This window comes from Aythya marila (assembly GCF_965140915.1).
Source record: "Aythya marila genome assembly, chromosome: 7".
Lineage (NCBI taxonomy): Eukaryota > Metazoa > Chordata > Aves > Anseriformes > Anatidae > Aythya > Aythya marila.
Window position 1 is genome coordinate 36,544,427 of NC_139048.1, and position 24,287 is coordinate 36,568,713.

Below are 24,287 nucleotides of genomic sequence, written 5' to 3' on the forward strand. Positions count from 1 at the left end.
CTCTTTAATTACTTAATTTTATAAATTGTCATGTTACTGTTTTTTTTCCAAAAGCATGTTGTATTAATTCTTTAAAAAAAAAAAATATCAGTGGAAGAGATGGAAGATGCTTTAAAAGCGAAGCTGCATTTTCAAATCTGATGTATTTTTTTTCTTAGTATATATTTACTTTGAGAGATGTTGATTGGATCCAAAGGTGGAAACGTATTTTATTAAAAAGATACAGAATTCTAAAATGCGTCTTTCTTGACAGATGAATTGCTGCATTGTATAAAGCTAGGAAAGATGTAGTTTAAAAGGATACTTAATTGTAATGGCCAGTCCAGCCTGAGCTTTTTACCTCCTAGGATGAGTGTTCTTACTATTGTAGAATGCTTTCAGATACTCCTGTTAGAACACAGTTTATTATTGAGACTTTAATGTTTTTACACACCTTAATTTGTATTTTTTTTTAATATTGTGTTGTTTTTTAGAATCTTGACTGTTTCTGTTTTCTTTAAGCAGTGGATGACAACAGTGAAAGTACAAAGAATACTGCTGAGAGTGTGATTTCTCCAGAGATAAATTACAGAGCTGGGTCCTCTTTTGAGCTTTCTCCATCTGATAGCTCTGATGGCACATACATGTGGGATGAAGAAGGGCTGGAACCTATTGGAAGTGTCCATCCATGTGGAAGTTACGAGTCTTCAGAAATGAACAGCATAGTATGTATTTATATGCATCATCTGAATCTCTGTAGTTTCTTTTTCATTTTATTGCTGATGTATATTTTAAAAATAATTAATATATTTTTTTCACTTGATAACTGTTTCTTGTTTCCTCTGTAGTTGACAGCTTTCTGAAACTTCTTGTTAAGGAGTTCCTCTTTCTGGACAGATGGCCTTGAATTAGGCTGCTTACATGCATTTTTTCCCCATTCTAAAGCTGGGACAACACAGCTTCTTCCTTATGCAATCTCATGATGGCATTCAACAATAAAGAAATTACTTCAGCAAATAAGTAAAATATCTCCTACCAATCTTTAAACCTAGGAGTAACAACAAGAAAACAGTTGGTCCTTATCTGACTTCCATTGATTTGTTTCTATCCTGTATCTGCACAGGACCCTTTTCAAAATGAATTTATTTTCATTTGTCTGTTCAAGCATAGCATCTTTAAAGTAGGTAGCTGACTAGCTCATCAGATGAACTGGACTCTTTATGTCTGGAAAACAGAAAGCAAGATAAGTAATAGCCATATTCTTACCACTAAACACAAATGACTTGCATCAAACATTCTGTCTGGAGCAGATGGAGAGTAGTTGCAGCGCTCTAACCCTTCAGCTGAGGTCAGTTAGCCAGCCTCTGGGTTCTGGTAGGCTTGATGTAAGTTGTCTGTCTGTCCTTCATTCTTTTCCACAGAAACACTGTTCTAACTTATTTGGGTTGCTTAATTAAAAGACGGCTCAGATTATATTAACACGATATTATTCATTCAGAACTTCCAAGAAAAATTAGGTATAATCAATCAGTGTCTCCAGCTTCTTAAATTTGAGAAGTGCTAAGTATTATGTCATCAGTGCCATTATCAGTAGTGTAGATGCTGTTTTCTTCCTTTGAAAGGGCCTTGTGGCTCTAAGTCAGATTTTAATTTTTAGTTTTGTTAGGGTTGTCTAGCCCAACAGCAGAACAGCATAGATGTTTTTCTGAAACTGGGGCATAGCTACATAATTATATTGTTATATGTAACTACATAAGAGGAATTCCTGATATATTTTCAGCTGCCTGTGGTGCTGTTCATTTTCTGTCTTAAATTACAATCTTGGGATGTGGTGCTTAAAAGTAAGCTTAGAAATAGTTATTAACTTCTCTTGGTAATTATGGCCAGTTTGGAAAAGCATTTTGAGATTTCTTTTTCCAGTATGGACTTTGTAGTTATATTGATGTTTACAGGAAAAAATTTAACATAGGGCACTGCAAAAATAAACACCCTTCTCCCTGTCACATGCATGCATATACCAGGAAAAGTTCTTGAAGTTTCTCCTTGATAAACCTGAAATTGATATTTCTGATACATACAGTGCAGTTGATCAAAACAAAAGGCACTGCTTTCATGGGCTTTTGGGCTATGTACCTTGTATTTGATGTGCATATCCTCCATGCGTTAATTTATGCATTTATATGAATTGAAGGTGTTGATTTCAGAACATTGATGTTCTGATTGATAGAAGCTGTTGTAAGCATAAAAGAGCAGAGGTTTGTTAGAAGCTTATGATATTTTTGTTCAATGTTTTGGTTAATTTCTTTATTGAAAGTAAATAGCTGTTAGAGAGGTCTTAAAAGTGGAAGAATAAACTTATTTGGTTTAGATGTAGTGGAGAAAGAAGGAGGGGTGTAAGACTTAATGCTGAATCTTAAAAAAAAAATAAAAATAAAATAAAATCGTGCTTTCCACTCATTTTGATTTTTATTCCATTATTTCTTTTCCAGAGTTGTAGTGCAGTAAGCACTATATTTTCATCTGAATTTTCATCCTAAGTAAGGGAAATGTCAATAATACATCTTGTGTTCATACTTGTTTTTTAAGAGAGGCTGCACTCTGAAATGTTTGTTGAATTGCATTTTAGTGGGAGTCCTGTTTTTTTTTTTTTTTTTTCCCTATGCTTGTTACTGTTGGCAGAAAGAATGAGATTTAGAGGCTTTTTTTTTTTTTTTTTTTTTTTTTTTAGCCTACAAATTAAACACTCATCACGTTTAGTCTTCAGATGTAGAAGAATTTCTGATACAGTTCTTAGTTCCGAAGAATCGTGATGTTGGGTGGGTTAGTATAAGCTTTTGTTCTCTGTTGTTGCTGCTTCTGTCTGAAGGCACTGAGTATAAAGGCAGCTTAAAAAAACCCTGAAGGTCGTGAGAATAATTATTGTGATTAGGCAGCATATGTTGATGTTTTGATTGCTAGGAGGTGTATGATCAAATTGTGCTTTTTCTGTCCTCTAGTATTGTGAAGGTGAAAGCAGTAAATCTTTGTCAAAATCCAACTGATAAGAGTCTTTTAAGCTAATATCAGCCTGACTGCCCCTGGGAAGTATTGCTTCTGGGGAAGTCTGAAGCAGATAGGTGGTTCTGGAGTTTCCCTGGCTTTAGGCTGGTGTGAATAGGAGCAGTGTGAGCCTTTGTGATGCTTGGGATTCCAGCAGTACATCTGAATTACTCATAATAAGATGGTAAATATTGGCAGTGTTTAGTCATCTGTTTGCCATCTATAGCATCAACAAATGTATAGATGGCAGTGTAGACCTTGTTGGGTAGTCAAATGAGAAGTGGTTTGGCCTATTTGCCTAGGGTGGTGTTAATTAGGTCTGTGGAATGATAATGAGAGTGGTAAGACTTCATTTCATATACAGTAGTCTACTTGACTACATGAACCTTGCTGAATTTTTTGCTTTCATTTATTTTTGTCTGGAAATAATATACATATAAACAGAATGGATGAAAACATGGGTCCTACCTGGAGTCTCATCGCCCCTTTCCTTAACAGAAAACAAAGTACTATTTTGCTGTAGCAAGGCTTGTTTGAGTTGTTCTGTGCTATCCATTGTATTAACTAGACACGTGAGAAACATAATATTTAGTATGTGTTTGAGTAAAGCTTTGTTGTGTGTTTTTTTTTTTTTTGTTTTTTTTTTTTTTTTTTTTTTTTAAGTTTAAAGCTCTTATTTACATTGAGAATAGGATAGATAATCCAAGCAAGGGTCCCTGTATTATTATGAGGTATTACTACTTTTAGAAGACGCTACAATATTCTACCATACAGGGGTCTGCAAGAAGTAAAAATTCAAGATGAAAATTTTTCAATTAGCATTTTTAATGCCTCTAGAATAAGTGCTTTTTTTCCTCTTTCAAAGAAATTTCATTTGCACTAATAGGTTTAGAAAACTTGTGTTTTCTTTATTATCGGGTTGTACGAAGACCCTCTCTTAGACAGAGATCCAATCCTCTGGCCTTTTGTTATTAGAGGCTCTAATAACTGTGTATGTCTCTGCTATCTGAATTTTTACTGAACTAAAGCTGGTATTTGGGGTATACACCAAGTGAGCATCAATTTAGTGACAAGGATATAGGATTATGGAACAATAATTGAAATCCGTCTTGAAGAGACAGATGGGTTTTAGCTGCTTTGCTTAGAATTTAATTGCTCTTGGGATGAAATCTAGATCTTAGTGGAATGAATCTGCTTTGTCATTTATCAGTGTGGTTAGAGTTTCAGCCACAGAGTCTGAAATGGTTACATTTTTCTCAGCTTCCTAGCATATTTTTGAAATCTCATGATACTTTTTTTTCCCCTCTGATTGCAGCTTGGGAAAGGGAGATTCTGAACTAGTTTCTGAGACTGGCATGGCTTATTGTTCTAGAGGCACAGATACTCACTGAAATATGCTGTTCAAATGTATGTACTTCTTAACTACAGAAAAGATGAGCTTGCTAAAATAACATTGTGTAATGTTCAGTCTGTGGTACTTGCTATTTTCTTACAGTAGTTTTAGTTACTTAAAAGTAATTGAGTTTTTAAAATCATTTCCTTCTCTCAATGACTAAACTTTAAATGACAGTCTGATGTACCAGATGAGTACTTTGTTATATAGGAATTGAGACTTGTAGTATGCATACTTCCAACACGTTCGCTATTAAAGAGCCAAGTGTTAGAAGTATTGTCTTCTACCCATTTCTGCTTTTAGTTGTACATCCTTTCTAATGGGATAGTGCCAAATCCATAGTTGCTGTTCTGGACTTTGGATTTTGGATTACTTTGCTACAACTGTAAGCTTACTTGTGCTTGTATTTTTATTAAGGTAGTGTACTAGTATGGAATAAAAAGGCTATTCAGATAGACAAGAGTTCTTTAAGTAGTATTTGGATGGCTTCAATGAGGTTTGAACCCCATAAACTTTACCATGTGTGAGAAGGTGTTTTTTTTCCTCAGTGTGTGGTGTTTGTTTTATTTTTTTTATTTGGATATATGTAATACTAATATAGAGTTACTGAATTATTCTAAACACTACAAATTTTTAATGCTTATTCCAAATAGGTGAATAACGAGTCTCCATACCGTGCTAGCAGCGCTGTGTAAGATCCATTGGAAGAATTTTCAAGACAGAGACCTTCTGAACTAATAGTAATGTTTACAGACTTAAATGCCATTTAAATAGTATGCTGAGAGTGAGAAGTGGTTGCATCGTGATATTTTTCATCAGAAGCAGTTGTTGAAATAATGAAGCATTCAGTACAGAGTATTCAGAAATTCTTGTGCTTCATTTTCACTTTTTAACAGGAGATAATGGAACTAAATATCTATATTTTCTTCGTATATAGACACTTGTTTTTTGAGATGCTTTAGAAAGAAGATCTTTTGAAATAAGGCCTTGAGGGGCAAACTAGTTGTAAGAAGCACACGAGCAGATTCCGTCTAATGATCTAATTCAAACTTGGTTCCTTTTTCTGCTTTTCATGCTGCAAGTGAAGTGTCTAAGATTTTAAGAAGCTGAAGGTAAATTTAAAAAAACCTTTGAAATTAACTGCTTCAATGTAAAAACTGTGTTCATAGGAAAGAATATATACATATTTTTTAATTGAAACAAAGACTCTTAAATGTGTTTAGATTTTCGTGGTATCTTCATGTAAGCCATTACTGAAATCTGTAAATTTATAAAATCTGAAGCTTTTATCTCCCATTCCTGTATTTGCTTTTCTGTGTGCAAATTGGTGTTAAAATGCTCCATCTCTGTTATCAGAGATGTTCCAGTTAGGAAATACTTACACACCACTCAGCTCTTCCCCTACTCCCCCATGTAAGAGACAGGATCAACCAAAAAATTTTGTCCACTGATACACTGAGCATCCTTGCAGGTAGTATATAAAATAGCTAGCTTTGTGACCTGGAAGTAGAGGAACTCCAGCCACTGATCTGCAACACTTCCTGACCTTAAATAAGTCTCACGGAGCCTTCATCTTATTTTTCTTTCTTTGGGATGATGGATGAATTAAAAATGAATAATTTTACTTAACATTATCATCGGTGTATATTACATTATCAATGTATTTGTACTTCTTGCTCAGGTTCAGGTGGATCAAGAGGAAGGGTTTCTTATGATTTATTCCCAGTGTTTCACAGCTCTGATTTAAGCTTTGGGGGAATGTGCTGGTGTGGCCTCTTCCTGGACCCCATCCTGTCTCTTTGCTTTACTATAGTAGTATCGTTTGGGTTTTGAAGGAGACAGTCCTTTTTGTCACCAAAAGATGCTGCCTAACGTGGCTGTGAGCTCCCAGTCATTTTGGTCTTTGCTGCTGCTGCCAATTTATCTGGCCACTGTCGTGGTACAACTGGACCACGGAGTAGGAAATCAAGCAACTTTGCTCTGTAGCAATTCAAATAAAAATTAGGCTTCATTGCATCAGTGTAATGAGACTGCAAGTATAATGCCAGCATACTGGTACTATAGGTAGTGCTGGATACTTGGCAATGTGCTGTACTTCTTTCTACTGTTTCCCTCTGGGCCCAGCACACTGGAGGCAGTTCTTGTGGAGAGAATTGTAGTGTGTGTAGCATCACTAATGTGGAATGGCAGTTTGGAGTTTTATATCTTCTGCTTCTGCTCAGGGAATTTTCGATTGTTGCATTTAGCACCAAAGAAATCCTGTCTTGCAAGGCAGATTAGGTAATCCATTGGTCTTTCATGCTGCTTTACCCAAAAGCATGACTGTTGGGTTTCTAGGTCAAGATATTTATTTATTTATTTATTTTTTTGACAGAGACATCAGAGTAGCCTGGGAAGTCTTTTATGAGATTTTAGCTTTTACTAATGTATTTTAGGTAATGACAAACACCGTGTCTGAATTTTACTTCTGATAGAAAAATGTTTCTTGGAAATACCTTACCTTGATAAGCTGGTATTTCTGCTTAGAGCGTCGTTATGAAAGAGCTTCAGCAGTTTTACTTAAATGCATAGTGGTTCAGACCTCCTGCTCAGAAACACAGAGAATCAGGGATTGGGATATCATACAAATGTCAGCCTGGGAAGGCATTTTTCACTGGCATGTGTTTGTGTGCCACAAATGTGAAGCTGGTGTTGCTGTTAACCTCACCACCTTAAGCAGAGGTTACATGTATATCTGAGCTCTTCTGGAACTGAGGATTCTCTTGAATTGTCATGTTCTAACTTTATAACTTTAATTAGATTGATATAATTGATATTTGGAGAAGACTCAAGCGTACAGCTTTCTGATCTCAGAAGATTCAGAAAGGCTAGAGAAGTGTTACCTTCTTTGCATTTAGTTTCAATTTGAGAAGATAGCGCTTCTGGACATAGTAAATCAGGGTGAGAGCATCCTTCATCAATGTGTCCCCAGTTAAGCTTTTAGTAAACTGTGCAAGTGCGATGTAAAATTGCCGGTAATACAGATTTAAGAGTACCTGCTTGTTTCAGTGCGTTTTGCTAGCAGTGATCCTTGCCCACTTGTTCAGGCGTGTTTGCTGACAGTCAGTTTTCTGCTTGTGGCGTAGATAAATGTCGTGGAGGTAGGGACTGACTTCAGAGGCGCTGCCTTCTGAGAGAAAATAGCTGCTGTCTGCCCTCCCACCACCACTCCAGTCTTCAGCTTCAGAGCTTAATTGTTACAGCAACGGGAGGTAGTGAGAAACTGCACTGCTTACTGAGATGGCATTTCTGTCTGTGTCTTGGGTGATGTGCATGTCCCTGCTGTCAAATGTTATTAAGAGGTTATATGACTGTATTACAGTGCACAAATCTCTTGTGGTGTTGCTTTGAGAGGTATGACATTTTGTGAACAAGCTTTTATGGCAAATTACCTTTTTTTTCCTTTGGGATAAAAAGGTATATATGGCTTTGAGAGCTGTATGATGCAGAATTGACACAGTAAATCTTCTCATCCTGTTTTGGTTGGTGAAATCAAGGAAGGCAACTTCTCTCATGCTCCTGTCTTTCATTTGTGGTGGCTATTAATGACAGCTTTGATTTTGTATGGTGGGGAGAGAGAGCAGCAGATGTGTTGAGTGCAATATAATAATAAATACTGGTAGAAATTAGTACTACTTTTAATTCATAAGCTTGAAGTGAGGTTTCCAGTATGAGTTTGCAGCTGCATATGCAGTGTAGTATTTTTAGTTAGTTTATAGCAATTCCTTGTTGATGTTTTTCTTTGTTCTACCAACTGGCATCAGTTTTCTATAAGGGAACTTCAGAAGTACTCTAGTGTGCTTCAGTTAATTGTATTGCTGTGTTTTTTTCAAGTATCACACATTGTTTTCATTGCTCCTAGGAAATCTTGAAACAGGTAGGCATGTGCTCAAAGAACAGTACAGTCTTAATTTTGGTGTACCTCTGGTGTTTTTTGTCAGTGCAAACAAGAAAATCACTTAAGAGTATACCAAATGAATTGAGAGGAATCTAACTGGGTTTCTGAACACTGACAGATAACTTGATAGAAAACACATGGATTGGCACACAGTTTCTTTTTTTTTTTTTTTTTTTTTTAACCTGAAGCTGTGTCCCAGTAAGTTATAAGAACACTGGTGTTGAATCTTCTTGTGACTGACTTTCAGTTACAAACCATCAAACTTTGAGGAAGGGCTGTATCTTCTACGTATTAGGGTCAATTATGTTTGTAGTATGTGCAAATCTGGTCTCTCTGGATGAAATGTGCACACCCATTTCCAGTCTTACTGTCTCCGCAGTTCTAAAGACATGATGCACAGTTCATTTAAAGACTGGTCAAAAAAGGTTTAATAAAAATATTTGAGGTTTTTGTTCCTTTTTTTTTTTTTTTTTTTTTTTTTTTAAATTAGAAACAACTGTATTCAGTAACCTGTATAAGAACACACAAATGCTGTGTAAAAAGTCATATTCAGTTCACATGGAAATTCTAGCTAGGGCATAACTAAAACTCAGTATACAGAAGAAACTTAATTGATCTCCTGGTAGCTACCTTGCCCATGGTATTCTTCTAAATTCAGATTGTTTTGATTTCATTATCGACTGGGAGTTGTTTGAGGCCTGAAGTTATTTTTATATAGCTCTTTTATTATAACTGAATTGCCAAATTAAACTGGATCGTTCTTGGTATTTCATGTTATGTGTTTTTCAAGTTCACCGCTGATGCTTGTGCCTAAGAAAAGGCAGTAAAACCAAGTTCAAAAGCATTTGGAGAGCTGAAGCATATTGGTGTGTCTCTACTGATCCCTAGAAAAGAGCAGTAGACTGACCCATCATACAGGATGTCTGGTAACCTGGAAGTCCTGAGGTAACAAACTACTTAAATTGTAGTTCCTCCTGATTCTCAAGGCCTTCTGCTCACCATACTCATGTCAGCTGTACCTCGCAGCTCTAATACAAGTGGAAGTCAGTGGAGAGAACATCATCATTCATAGTGGCTTTTGCCCTTTAAGAGTTTAAGTAAAAAATAAATATTGCATCATGATGTAAAACGGTCCATTATTTGTACATTAACTGCAAGTAACTTCAGAAATAAAGCTGAACTTCTGCTATTGGCAGACTTTTCTGGAAGCAGAAGCAATGAGTAGAAAGGAGCAGATATTGCCTATGTTCATTGCACTTAATGTTGATGTCATTCTGTTACTGTGCTCTAAAGTGAATCAAACCAAAACTGGAATTATGAAACATTCTTAACCGTTGTTGGAATTCTGCAGAAAGAAGGTCAGACTGTTTTTCCCTCCTGGTGTGTTTTTGTAGATTCATTACTGGGGGCTAGATGGCAGTAAAGGAACGCTTTTTGTGGCTGTGGGATTTCACTTGTGCTGCATGTTTGGTTAGTGCTATTGCTTATGAATTGGTAAAATCTCAACAGAACAGTTAATATTTCAGGTTTTCTTTTTCTTTCCCTTTGTGCTCTTGAACTTTTTCTTTTTTTTTATATGTTCTAGCATATAATTAAAATAATTAAGCAGCGAGCCTAGCTGCTCTTTGAGAAATAGTGGATAGTAACTTAACCTAATAATTATTTCCTGTCTGCGTTCTGTAAACCTAGATAGAACATACAATGCCCTTATAAAAATGTTTTCAAAGAGGAATATATCATTATTTAAGACTAATATCCAATAGTTAAAATGTCTTGGGTATTCAGAACAAAGGTCCTGTTGCATTTGTTGTCTTGGCAACACTCCCTAATGGAGCATGAACAAAATGATAAAACACTTGTTTGGATGTTGGGCTTAATTATCCCTAATATGACTTGCAGCATACAACATTTAAAATAGCTCCTTTCCTACCCTGTTCTTGGTATCTTGCAGAATTCTAGCCTTTCTCTCTGGCATACCGGAAGGATTACTGATATATTTTTTAAAAAAATGTGTATATATATTTGTATACAGTCTTGCATGTAATGAATAAGTAATGTTAGAAAAACTGAGGTATTATATGTAAAAGAAAATCTACTCTATATTTTTGTTTGAGGAAAAGAATACTTTTCACTTTCTTTAGTGATGCTTGCTGTCACCAAGAATTCAAATTGGAGGAATGATTGCAAAGGCTTCAGTTCACCTTCTCTGTTAAGGTTTTTGGAGCTAAAACTAAATTTTGCTATTTGCAAAATAGCAAAATATAGTTCTGTTTTGATGCTGCAAATGTGAAGACTCCCATTTCTGGATGAATTAAACGAATAACTGACTTGAAACAATTACTTACTTCTTAGAGCCTTATACATTAGACTGGAAATTTAGTTTCCTGTCCCAGAATCCTTCTACATTATCTGTTGTTTCAAGAGTGTTTTTTGAGAACTCTGATCCTGTGTGATATGAAGCAAAATCAATATTACTGAATTTGTAGTAATGTATCCATTGCTACAGGATCAGACTCATGTTAAAACCCATATTGTGCAGCACCTGTATTGTTCGCTGTTCTGCTAACACAGACACCGATGTTTCTATTTAAATAGTCTCTCTTTGGTCGTAGACAAAGAATGAAGTTGACATCTGACCAGGATATCTGACTTCTCTTTCTTTTGTGAAATGTGACAAGCGCACCTGTTTGCTTTAAATGATTTAGGGACTTTGGCAAGCTGCTTTTTTGAAGTTTACAGGGAAGTACATTGTAATGCTAACAGGTGGTAGTTGTTTAGCTTTTTTATTTTTTTTTTAAGATTTGGTTGGTGTCCTGCATGTGAAATTTTTAAAGATGTTTTCCTTATACTGTCCTGTCTTTTAAGTAATTAGTAACTCCAGTATTTTGAGGGTTATGGTAGAAATTTGTTCAGAGGACTTCTAATTTACGCAGTTTGTATGTCTTCATAGGTTGTAACATCTTGAGAATCAAGTCTTGTGAAATTAAAAAAAAAAAAACAAAAAAAAAAAAACGTTCAGTGGGAAGGGATCTCTGAAGGTCAGAGACCAGCTGCCTGACCACTTCGGGGCTCACCAAAAGTTACAGCCTCTTGAGTGCTGATAGGCATGGGGCACCAACCACCTCTCTGGGCAGCGTGTTCTGGTGTCAGTCTAACCTCTCGTAAGTTTTTCCTGATGTTCACTCTGAGCCTTCCCTGGCACCGCTTTGAACCATTCCTGTGTGTCCTGTCACTGGATACCAGGGAGAAAAGAGGAGCGCCTCCCTCTCCACTCCCATCCTCGGGGAGTTGCAGAGAGCAACAAGGTCACCTTCCAGCCTCCTTTTCTCCAGGCTAGTCAACCTGAGTGCCCATCCTCTCCTCACAGGAGATGCCCTCCAGCCCTTTTACCAGCTTTGCCCTCCTCTGGATGCTTTTTAGGACCTTAATGTCCTTTTTAAATTGTGGAGCCCAGAACCGCGTGCAGTATTCCAGGTGAGGCTGCACCCAGGCTAAACAGAGCAGGAGAATCGCCTCTTTTGACCAGCTGCTATCCACCTTTATAATGCATTATTCTTCTCAATGATACCGACCAAGTAGGATTATTCCCTTAATGGAACTCTTAGTACTTGCTAAAACATGTAATAATCTATAGGGTTGTAGCTGGTGTAGTTTTGGAGAATTTCTACATCCTGTTCAAGGCAGAACTTGATGCTAGCAGCTGTTGAGCACTCTTAGTAACGTTACTGCCTTGTAGTTAAATTCCTTACACAGCAGTGAGAATAACCGAAGCCTGTAAATGGAGGTTTATATGTGCAAACTTGCTGGTGAAACCTGAAGTGTATCTTGTAACTATTTCAAGATGACATTAATAACAGTTCATCTCCTGTTATCTTTCCTACCTAGATAACAGTCGGAAATGCTCAAAGGGAACTCACATGGGGTCCAGATACTGCGAAGACTTCATAGTCAGATTTTGTTTTCTAGCGTGGAGTTGCCTCAGTGCGGTTCAGGAATGTATAATTAGGGAAACATAATGAAATGTGCTGTTGACAGAGAAGTATGTTTGGCATCTCACATGCTGACCTTTTCTGACATCATTAGACTTCTGAAGCTCTGGTACAGGGATAGCAAAGTGGCTTATCTGGGTTTATTAGTTAACACTCTGACATACTATGTTTTTTTATTGTACTTTAAAATGCATTTGCATGGTAATGGCAATGTTTTCAACTTTCTTAAGCATTTGTGGCCACTGCTCAACTAATTTGTCATGTTCATTAAGGTTCCCACAGTAGGGAAAAATGGTGCTTCTTCGTACTAATTTTGAAGATCAAAGCATGGCATAGAAGCAATTTATCAACTAACAAACTGAATTTGCCTCTCCAACACCTACATTTTACGAAATTGCTTAAAAAATACACGTTGCTTAAAAACATTCGAGTTCCTGGAAAAATGTAAATTAATGGATATAAAAATAAGTGAACATCTGCAGTCTGTTCCCCTGAACGGTAAATCTGCATTTTGTTTAAATTACTTGCAATTTCTGAAAGCTTTTCTCTAGTAATTTATTATTCAGTCTAGTAATTTATTATTCAGTGTCCTGATATTCTGTGCTTTTCTTCTCTTCTTTTCCTGTAAGTACTTAGAATGACACATGTAAGCAGTATTATTCAGGTAGGACTTCTAGAATATAACAAAACGAGGTGGTTTTGTCTCAAGTATTCAACTGTCCCTTGATATTGCTCATGTTTTATGAAGTGAATGTTAACTTTTTGTTTCATATCCTCTCTCCAATGTCAAGAAATGCATTTCCCTGCAGAAATGGAAAATGTTTATTGTTCTGTCAAGAAAAAAATCTTAAAATATCCTTAGCTTTTTCCACCATTTGTAATAAAATAGAGGAGTACATTGTGAACGCTATAGGAATACTGAAGAAGAACAGTTGGGCCAACAGGTTAGCGATGCTTGTCAATGTTACTCGTTTCTGACATCTCTGACAGAGCAAATCTAACATGATTAGCTGGCGAAGGGATAGCTTTCCAATTGAATACAGTTTTTGCAGTGTATTGATAGTCTGTGTACTAGTATGCAGTTAAGTGTTTACTGATATCTGCAATACCCAGTGAGAAGTAATTAGCAAAACACTACCTTAATAGTTTTCAGTATAGGTCCTGTGAATCATCTTTAGATGTAGCTGCTAAAGCTAAGAAAAACCTGCAGTTCTGTGATTGGAAAAGAAGCAGATGTGAAACGTCTGAATCTAATCCTAGGCCTTAAAGCTATGACTTCTATTTGTGGGATTTCAGAAAATACAGATCAAGAGCTTTAGAGCTGTGTAACCATTAACAATTTCCTTAGACCTGCTTTGTATTATGATCACTTGGTACTAATAAGTTTATCTATCTTTGAACAATCAAGTGAGAGAGGCTGTGTTCTCTAATCAAGTACCGCATTTTGTCTGACATAGCTTTCCAGCAGCATGTTGCTAGCAGCATCTGGCTACTCCAACAGAATATTCTGCAGCCTTGACCTCTTGAGGTTTTTTTGTACTGTTGGTGTTCTTAAAGGAAGAGAGGTTAGTTAATCTCTGTCTCTTTCACTATCAGTTGACTTTACTGTCACTGCAGTTGTTTTCCTCTAATATACCTGACTAATTTTTTGAATGGAGTATTGGTACTAATGTTACTGCATTTTTGTGTTATTATCTTTCTTACAAACAAAACATCGTGTTGTGTAACTTTAGAAACAGCTTTATATAAGCACATTTTTAAAGACAAAAGGCAGCAGCACTTGGTACTGATAATTACATATTTTAAATTTTGTTGGCCGAAAAAGCTGCTGGGAGCTGTAAGTTCTTGTCAGAACCTTGGGACTATTCCAATCTCTGGCTGACAAAACATGTTAAGGGATATAGGTGTTCTCCTCCTTCTGTTCCACACTAAAACATGCTTAAAAGCCAGAAGTATGATTAGGTACTATTTCTCAGCTCGTTAAACGGTTAAGTTTCTTGTTTTTTTTCTGAAGTGCTAGGTGCCTTTGGTAACATTAAGAATGGAGAGGCCTCTAGGCCTCTATATTCCTTCGTTTTAGAGGGGCAGTATTTGTCCTGAGTCTGGCTTTGGCTATTATTTATGCTGAAATATAGCAACAAAGTAAATGAATCTGAAAATATAGGTCCCTAACCCACCCTTTTCATTTCCATGACATGATGATCTTTTGATCAGTGTGATGTGAGAGCTGAAACAAGGTGATTTAACATCTTCTCGCAAACTTGTCTTTGAATCCTAAGTAAAATAATTTAGTTTTACAATGGAGGCAGAATATTAATAAATAAGAAAATCTTGGGAGCATTCCATAGGTACAAAGCAGAAAATTCTTTAAATCCATCCGTTACTGTACCAGATCAGTAGGAAGGTTGTTAGTTTGTGTAGACAGTCTCAGGTAAGGCTGATCTTGTCTCAAAAGAGAAGAAGCTGCTGACAACATCAGATATGTATACAGAAGAGATGTAACAAAGCTTTGCAATCAACTCTTTATGGCACTGGAATAAATGAGGTATCATGAAAACAGCTCCATCTGCCATTTTCTTTCTTGTAGGATATCTTGAATAATCTTGATTCATGTGATCTTGAAGATGATGATCTCATGCTTGATGTGGACCTGCCTGAGGACCCACCTCATGACAAAGGTTAGTAAAGTAGCCAAGCAATCTTACTGTGAAACTACGTTATGGGTTTAAGATATTTCTGGATTTCGTTGTTCTAACTTCTGCCTTAATAAGATGCACGCTTTCAATTGGTTTTTATTTAGGCAACTTTCTTTTCTGAAATGTAGAAATTAATACAACTCCTACACTTGAATTCTAATGTTAGAAATTTACTGCCTTTTTATTAAAAAGGAAAAGCAAAACCAACCCAAACTAAACAAACATTGTTGCAGACTGTTTCTTTAAACTGTGTGTACAATAAGCTTTGAAATTGAAGGTTAGTACTTTGGTTTCATTTTCAGATATAGCTGAAGTATGTTGCTGGAGTGATATTTTCAGCTTTGACAGCATAATTCTTCTTGAGATGGTTGTCATTTTGTGGAAGGAAGAATTATCTCCTAATATATTTTATATGCTTTAGGGTAACAGCAGCCTTAAGTCTTAAGATGCAGTATTTTGAGGAGTCTATTATGCGCTCGTTGTCTGTGAGAATGCTGTCAACCTTTTCATGGGGAAGACAGATGCCACTAACATAATAAAAATTCATAATAGAAATTTAGACCAGGATTAACTGGGTCAGGCAAATTAATGCCACACTTCTTCAAATTCTAACCTCCTTTGAGGCATTTGGTTTTGGTCATTCCAACTTAATAACAATTGTCACTGGCTGTGAGAATTGTGTCAATATCTTCAGATGAACGGAAAGTTGGATGTGGACCACAGTCATGTCCTACCCTGTCCAAACAGGCACTGAAAGAAAAAAGCTTTGCCTGTTTTGTGTACTGTTCAACTATGTGATGAAGTAAGGGGTAATTCAGTTGCTTTGACAGTATGTTTGAGTTCTTTGGATGAAGATTCATACAGGTATGATAGCTATGAAGCCAAATTAACAATAAAATAAATAGTCTGCCACCTACAAAAGCAGTGGCATATATGAAGTGCAATACTTAACCTTTTAAATCTCAGTAATTTTTCCAAAGTACTTGTGTGAAAGGTGCTTATTGATGACTATTACTGCTGTGCTGGTAGTCAACTTTTCAACTCAGACATTTAAGTTTCTTTTTAATTTCCTGGACTGAATAACAAACCAAGCATATGTGATAACTCACAGTGCTTGTGGTCACGCACTAAGCATTCTTTCAATAATGGTAATTGGTATCCTGTTGGAAAAACTAAGAAACAATTGTAAGGGATAGATCAATTTTTTTAGGTGTTTTTTTTTTTTTTTTTTTTTTTTTTTTTAAGAGCCACGTAGTGTATCTGCATCAGTAATTTCATTTCAAACTAATTTAACAAATGTTCAAAATACGTGCATTTTAAAGGTGAATGTTTGCCTCACAAAAGAAAGTTAGCTTGCTATTTAATCTGGCTATGGGTGAAATACTGTGTTTACTTCAGTGCTTTCTGAATTGCATCAGTATAATCTGTACTCACATTGCTACAGCAAGTATCTGTAGTGTTCACATAGCTGGAGTATGTCTTGTGACTGCAGCAATCCCTGATGTTTAAGCTGGTGGTTCAGGTGGAGAAACTATTGCTGTTCGGGATCGATTTCAGATAATTACTTCTGTTCTAGGCGTTTTTTTCCATAGGTTTCCATATAAAATTAATGTGGAATGAATTGGGTATCTCTGCTATAATCACCTCACTGATAAAAATCCAGTGATTTCAAAATAAGCTCTGAAAAGAGGAAATCAGACGTCATCTCATGCTTCCCCTTAAAAAAACATGACTAACCACCAGTGAAGTTTGTTCTTTGCTAGTATCCGTATGGTTTTCATTCCGTGTCTCAATTTATTTTCCAAAGCTGTGTATCATAACTACCAACAAACTTACTGAGGGCTTATTTCGAGCTGACCCGTTTGAGCTTTCATGCAGTGTGAGCTGTGGAAATATGCCTCTAAAGGAAAACAAACCTTTTGTTATTTTAGCTGTACAAGTTATTTTCTTACATCAACATTCGGTTATTGAACTAGTTGATTAAAACTGGAATCGGAGATATGAGTATTATAATACCTAGCAGCACTTTTTGCCAACCTTATTTCTGCACTTGTGCGCAGCTTCACTGATGTCAGCCTTTTAAGACTTTCCCAGGTCCGCGGAAACTCTCCTTGTTTCGTTTTGGAGTGGAGGATGCCGCTTGGACACTATTTATAGCAGCAGTTCTAGTTCAACAAGTATGCAGTGAGTGAGGATGGCAGTCTTAAATCACAGGGTAAAACTGGGCTGCCTTCCCACCAACACGCAGGCTGGGAGCTCGGCAGGAAGGAAGGCCTGTTTATGAGCGTCTCATGCGCAGCTATGTCTGAGTAGGCAGCCGAGCAAAACAATGTCCTCTTGTATAGGTTTATTCTTCTAGCCAAGGGCTGACAATGTGAGGAAAAGCTGGTTGGGTAAGTGAAGGGGACGGTGCGATGGCAGAATAGCAGTTTAGGACTTTTTCACCGTGCCTGACTGCACGGGCAGCAGTTGTTTTGGCTTTGTTTCTAGTGGTTTATAAGCTGTTGCCAAATATAGCACTTGTTTGCTTCAGAAGTTTGTGGAATTTGCTTTGCTTTACAGAAGTTAGTGTTTTAAAGAGATTTTGTTTGCTTGTTTTATGTTTTTTTTTGTCCAGGTAAATAAAGATTAAAATTCTTTGAAGTTTGATCACAAGACAGATGACTAGAGTGAGAGAGATATGTAATTTAAGTACTGAAACTAGTCTTTTTTTGTAATGAAGTTCTGGCATTTTTCTAAAATACAATCTTTGTGTTTGTTTTGTTCTAACTTTTTAAAATCCTGAAGATACTAAGAAAGAAAAGAACATATTACTTTTATTCTGTTTTCTTTCCCTATAGCCTTGTCTCTTCCAAGTGATTTTCTTAGACCTGAAATATTGTTAAGGCTGAGCTCTGTAGTTTCTGCTTCAGGTTACTTTTATTCTTGTAACAAGTTCTATATGCTAGTAAAAACCTGAGTTCATTGCAGCAGTCTGCTGGATACTTCTAAAAATGCTGTCTTTTTTTTTTTTTGGCTGTTTTAGAAAAAAAAAACAGAACTGATTTTATATTGCATTATCAGCACATAGTAAATATTGTTCCCAAGACCATGTAATACATTTTTTTTTATTTTTTTACTTTACATTCTGTAGAGGAATGTGAAAATATGAGCCGTTATGATAGACAAGACAGAAATGCTAGGCAACATCCGGAAGGATTCTGGAAAAGAGCACCACAACAACGATGGAATGCACAGGATCACTATCATCTCGGCCATACTGAGCACTATATTCATGGCAAAAATGATTTGAACAGGTAAAGACTTTAGCTGCCTTTACCCCCATTAAAATACTATGATGGGAACTCCCTTTCATATCAAAGGTGTCAAGTGATAATAAGACGTTTGCAGAGTAGTTGTATGTTATTGAATAGCATTGTCTGAGTGGGAGCATCCCTTAGATTTGTAATGATTTCTTTGTAAAACTATTTTGTCGTGGGTTTTTAATTAAAATACAAGTGTTTTGCCTTGAGCTGGAACGTACTTGGAAATGTTCTGATTTAATAGTTGTCTTTATAGGATACTGTAAATGGCTTGCTTATGTTACTGTATGTATTCCATGGGGAAATAATAATGTCTTATTACTTGCATGTTTTAAATTTGCAGGTTTTTTTCCTTACCAATTTGTTTTTAAAATACATGTGATCTTGTACCTTGTACAGGCTATAGCTTGCATGGCTGAGTTTAGAAACCATGATGAGCAAACTGATTTTAGGGTACTGTAGATGCTGGTCTGTGGATTTGTGCAAGTGGGAAGGAAAGTGAAATAGCATTGGCATTTTCTGATTTATTTTCCTCTGTATACCACAGTATGTAACTATAGGCTACGTTATATAATAATTTATTTTACTAAATGCTTCCTAGCTCTAATTTGTCATCCCTGTGTGTGAGTATGCATGTAGATACATATATGTATATATTTTTTAATCAGGGGATCAAACTCCCTAGAGTCTCCTGTTGGTCACTTTGAAAGCTATGGGGCACCCAATTGTTACCAGGCTCCTAGACAGCTGGTGGGCTTACCGGAGAATACTGTGATGCTCGACGAAGTGACGCTTCGGCACATGGTCCAAGACTGTACAGCTGTGAAAACTCAGTTATTGAAATTGGAAAGATTACTACACCAGGTAAGCTGTTTAAATGGAACAAAAGCCAAAGAGTATGTTGGGGAGTTGTCTCAGTTGGTTTGTCATCTGGCCTTATTAAACTGTTTTCATTTTCTTCATACATTGATTTAGTATTTAAGAGTGCACTTTTTGCTCTGTAAAATAGTAATTTTTTGCCTTTTCAGCACTTACATTACGTATTAGTATTCTGTTCCTCCGTGGTAATAATGGTAAATTAAATCAGTGGATGTGAAGACAGGCTTTTATTTAATCAAGTCCTAGAAGGCTAGGAGTAATGAATAAATAAAAATCTATCACATTGAACAAGCTTGCATTCAGCAAGTCAATGGCTATAGCTTCTTCCTTTTAAAACAAACAAACAAAAATAATAATAAAAAAACCTTTCCCCTCCTTTTCATCATTTATTGGTGTTTCAGCAAGAAGCTTAGCACATCCTGCTAGGTCATCTCTATTGGAAGTACTAGAACTTAACCTTTCCAGTGTGTTGTCATAAGCTTTTAAGGAGCCTTTTCAATTTAACCTCAAAAATCGGCAAATTGTTGGGAGTTCATAAACTGCTGGATCATTCTGCAAAAGTATTAGATATCAGCTGCAAAAATCCCTTAGTCTTTAAATACATGGAAATCTATAGGACTTCCTCTTTGGATGCATTTACAGATCAGCATGTAAAAGTGTGCATGATGTTTTCTTTAATATTAGGTTTATGGTGGTTGTTTCCTAACAGCATAATGTAATAGAAACAACTTTGTGCCTTAGAAGTAAGACACTAAGACAAAGCACAACAAAACAAAAAGCATATCAGTCTTGGGGCTATTTGAAGGATATGACTCTGCCTTTTAGAAATGTGAATATTTGCTTCCTATGGTAACAGAACACTGGAGATGTTTTTCCACTGACAAAATCAGAAATACTATTGTACAAAGTGTCACAGAGGGAGGATGTGTTCTTAAAGCCTAAGTGGGAGCAGTAGGCTGCATACGCTGTGCCTCCCCAACAGCCTCGAGCGAGTGATTAGTACCTGAGATAACAGGGAACTTCTTGGCCAGAGCTCTTGATGCCTTTAACACAAGGGCAATTAAATAACTAGACAAATGATCTGTATACTTGTAGCTCATTGTGTAAAGGTGTGCAAGTTATAGCCAAAGAGCATGTGGCCTTGCAGAATGTTGCATTTTAAATCTTGTCCTAGTTTATAATAGAGTTCTCTGAAAAGTGTTAAAAGATGAGCCTTGCATCAAGCCTTGTTTTTTTTTAAAAAAAAAAAAAAAAAAAAATTACAAAAGAGACAAGTAGCTACTCCTAAGGTGTATGTTCTTTAAAATTATTTGCTTCTCTAGTTAAAAACTTGGTTTGTTTTGTAATAATGTCAATGAATAAAAATATTTCATTTTTTTGCTTCATTAAGAAAAACAAATATAACTTTGAAAACATTACATGAACTTTAGCAGTCTCAACACTGAACTAGGACTTGATCTCAGTCAGGCTCATATAACAGGCTGCTTCTTAAAATATGTGAAAAGGCAAGATGCAGAGTGAGAGCTTCTTTCAAACACTAGCTTTAGTAAAGGAAGCAGAAGTTATTTCTTTGCTTCACCTATATTTACACAAGTGAAATACGTATTTAATGTATATTATGTATTAATGAAATATATACATTTAAATATATATAAATGTTACCTTTTTTGAGTTATTTCAGCAGTAGTTCTCATTTGGGTGAGAGTAGAAGCATAGCCAGGTTTCAGGTGTGAGGAGTAGTTTTTTTTTTTTTTTTTAAGGCAAGATGTAAATAGACTCAGACGTTTATCTAACCAACTGTGGCATGCCATGCTACAGCACGCAGCACATAATGAATGTATACCTAGCAGTCTCCTGGGGAGACTGGAGGTGCTGTACTGGATTCACTGCTGCGGCTGTAGCTGACATAACTCTGTCGAAAGTATTGTCAAGTAACAGCTGCAGCAGCATGGGATTTGTGTTGAATTTGGAGTTCTACCTAGAAAAATAACTACTTATTAGAGTAGTCTGGCCTTCTCTGAACTCTGTGAGCAGGATAACAATGCCAGCAGTACACATGCTGTCTACTTGCTTCTCACATACTGCCATCATTGTGTCTTAAATCAAACAGTGAAATAGAGAATAAGGGTCTATCTCATGCAGGAGTTTGGAAATTTTCACCATGGTAAGCGTAAACTTCTGATTCTCCAGTAATGTTATACCAGCTTGTATGGAGAATACACCTTCTTTTTGCACTACATGTGATTGTAATTATTTATGGAGAGATGCTGAGATACTGGTGCATGTTTTCACTTAAAATTTAACTGAAACACTTTTTTGTTGTAAGCAGTCTTTAATTAACGTCTAAATGTTAATGCCTATTAAATATTGATTAAGAGTTCATCTGCATGCTTAATAGTAAATGTTTTATTTTGATCTTAAAGATTACTTCCTTCCTCATCTTCCTCCTCAATTTCTTTAATTTGTTGCTCTAGTTTGAGCGAAACTCATGTGTTAGAGCTTCCTTACTTAAATAAGGATTGTATTATTTAAGAAGCACTGGAGCCTTTGATCTGAGGAAGGACTGGCCTTGCTCTGTAGTAATTCCTCTCAAGAGTGGCATCAAAGATTGCCACTCAACTTGTCTTATCTCAAATAAGCACTTATGTTTTAAGGAGGACTAAAACATGAAGCAGGCTACAGAACTGTAAGATCTGTGAAGCCCTTTTCTGGAGTAGCAAGGCTTATAAAAATGTTTCTTTCCAAATTAATTTCCTTTCTATTCAGGAAAGCTGTTTTTCAAGCACAGATCTTCATTGTAGCATCAGATATGACTATCTGAAGCATATGAAGAAGCATGAATGGAAAGATAAAATCTGTAGTGCAAAACTGTTAAATGTGTCTATATTTTTGCTGAGGGATAAGTTTCATATGTCACGTGAGTTCCTTTGAAATGTGTTGCTCTTTTCTCTTTACATCTGCAGTTACTTATATGTTTTTCTTAACCCTGAAGTACTTCATCTCATTGATTTAACTTTTTGACAATTGCATGTATGTCAGCAACTGATTGGACTGTTCCTGAAAATGCATGTAAAAGATGTTTTTTCTTGGAAGCACTTTTTTTTTTTTTTTTTTTTTTTAGGAATCTTGTGACCTCTGAACATCACTTGTGTGATGGCTTCGTGATTATTCTGAAATGTTAACATCTTAACCATTATCTGAATTTAGGAATTTTTACTTTTTATAAAAGCAATAATTGTCTAGTTAAAAGATAGTCATGAGGTTAAATAAATAAATAAATAAATAAATAAAATATATATATATATAATATAAATATTTCTCTGTTAAAATGGTTTATAGGAACTTAGTTAATATGACATACCAGATCTTCTAAAGAATCTTAAAAAGATGTTTAGATGGAGTTTGGAATTTTAAGATGATCATTAATGGATTTTGTGTCAACTTGAGAAAAAAAACCAAGTAGTTCATTCATATTTTGCTATACCTTGGCTGTTCTCTGAAATAAATCCCTAGCTGGAACATGCTACTGTCATGGAAACGTGGGGATTACTTCCCTGTTACTATTCAGCAGGGGAACTGCAGAATTTACTGGAGCCTGTCATTCTTTGCCTTCTGTGTGTATTTTGAAACTGTAAGCTTTTCTAAGAGACATGAAAAAAACGTATGGGGCACTGGTAATATCTGCTCATTACTGCTCTAGGCTTGTGCGTATAGGGAACTGGTGATGATTACCATTTATATACCCCGCAGCCTCTTATTGCTAATATGCATGGAACATAAACAGTTATGTGTAGTCACTAGAAATGACAACAGAAAAAATGTAGGATTGTTTTGAGACCTTTGTTACATTTGCAGAAACCTTGTGCTCAAATCTGTTTCAGGATGCAAAGTCTGTATCACATAGCAGACTTTCCATTTGCCAAATGAATTTTAAAGGATCCATCCAAATGCTTATCTGCTAACTCTTCTCTGAAGTCATTGCTTTCTATGGTACAGGAAAATAGATTACAAACAGCATTGATAGAACAAGACCTTCATCTAACTTCAAACATTTTGTCAATATAGTACTCTGTAGGGAAAAAAAAAGTGCTGATTGGAATTCGCAGGATTTAGAACACAGCCCAAAATGTAGCATTGCTAATTTTATTTTTATTACTCTTTTCTGGGGGCACGATGGAAGCATGGGCGGAAGAGTAATTGTCAGAGCTTTCAGCTTCTTCACAGCAGGGACTGAATTGAAAACAAAGAAAATAAATGCAGGGAGCTGAGGTTTGAGAAACTAATGCAAGGCATACTCCAAAGCCTCAAGTAATTCTAAATACGCTTAATCATGCTATATTATGATAAAGTGTAGTGCGAAGGTGATCAGTAAGCTGAATAATAGTAGGTGGTTAGGCAGACTGGTTTAAATGAAACCAAGTCTAGCCTGGGTTCAGCCTGTTGAAGGAATAAACTGAAATTTGGTGAGGGGCCACTCAGAGAGAAATGAAATAGAATATATTAGGAGTCTGTGAGAATTGGTGGCCAACCAGAGAGTGAAGATGATGGGGCAGACTATGTATGTTGTTGTAAGAAATACTTGTGTTTCCTGAACTGCCAATGGAAGAAGGAACTGCTTTGTTTTCATGGTTAAAATGAGGTTGCACCAAGTAAGATGTGCCCCTAGGTTGACAAGGTCTGAACAAACTTCAGAAAGCTGTGGCTAAGGCCAGTTCACCAGTTTAATAAAAGTACCGTACTGAATGATTAGGAGTCTGTCTTGAAGTAGGCACGGGTGCAGTTTTGGGAATTACAGGCTGCTGCCCTTCAGGCAGATATGAAGCTTGTTGAAGCGGTTTAAATGCAGCGTGCTCTAACTCAGGGCGCCGACGGGTGGGAATTCACAAGCCCTGTTGGGTGAAGTGATTCCTTGTAACCTGTTCGAATTTTGTCAGTAGATGAAGGAGAATGAATTGTTTGCTTACACTTGAAGAAAATTTTACGACCAGTTTCCTTTCCTAAGCACAATTTCTATTTCTGGATGTGTCTCGCACCATCTCCTGCATGCCCTGAATCACCTGTAGCTCCGGCCAA

At 36.3% G+C, this 24,287-nt stretch overlaps 1 protein-coding gene across 5 annotated transcripts in view; it reads left to right on the plus strand.

The window, feature by feature from the left end:
- The window catches only part of CCSER2 (coiled-coil serine rich protein 2), a 71,567-nt gene that overhangs the window by 17,893 nt on the left and 29,387 nt on the right, over nucleotides 1-24,287 (plus strand). For 4 of the 5 annotated variants that reach the window (XM_082765170.1, XM_082765174.1, XM_082765171.1 and 1 more), the window contains exons 3-6: nucleotides 502-704; nucleotides 14,925-15,015; nucleotides 18,167-18,329; nucleotides 19,004-19,199. In XM_082765170.1, the coding sequence (XP_082621296.1) occupies nucleotides 502-704; nucleotides 14,925-15,015; nucleotides 18,167-18,329; nucleotides 19,004-19,199 (653 nt within the window). The remainder of the gene's footprint in view (nucleotides 1-501; nucleotides 705-14,924; nucleotides 15,016-18,166; nucleotides 18,330-19,003; nucleotides 19,200-24,287) is intronic. The other variant, XM_082765173.1, reaches the window with a different exon arrangement.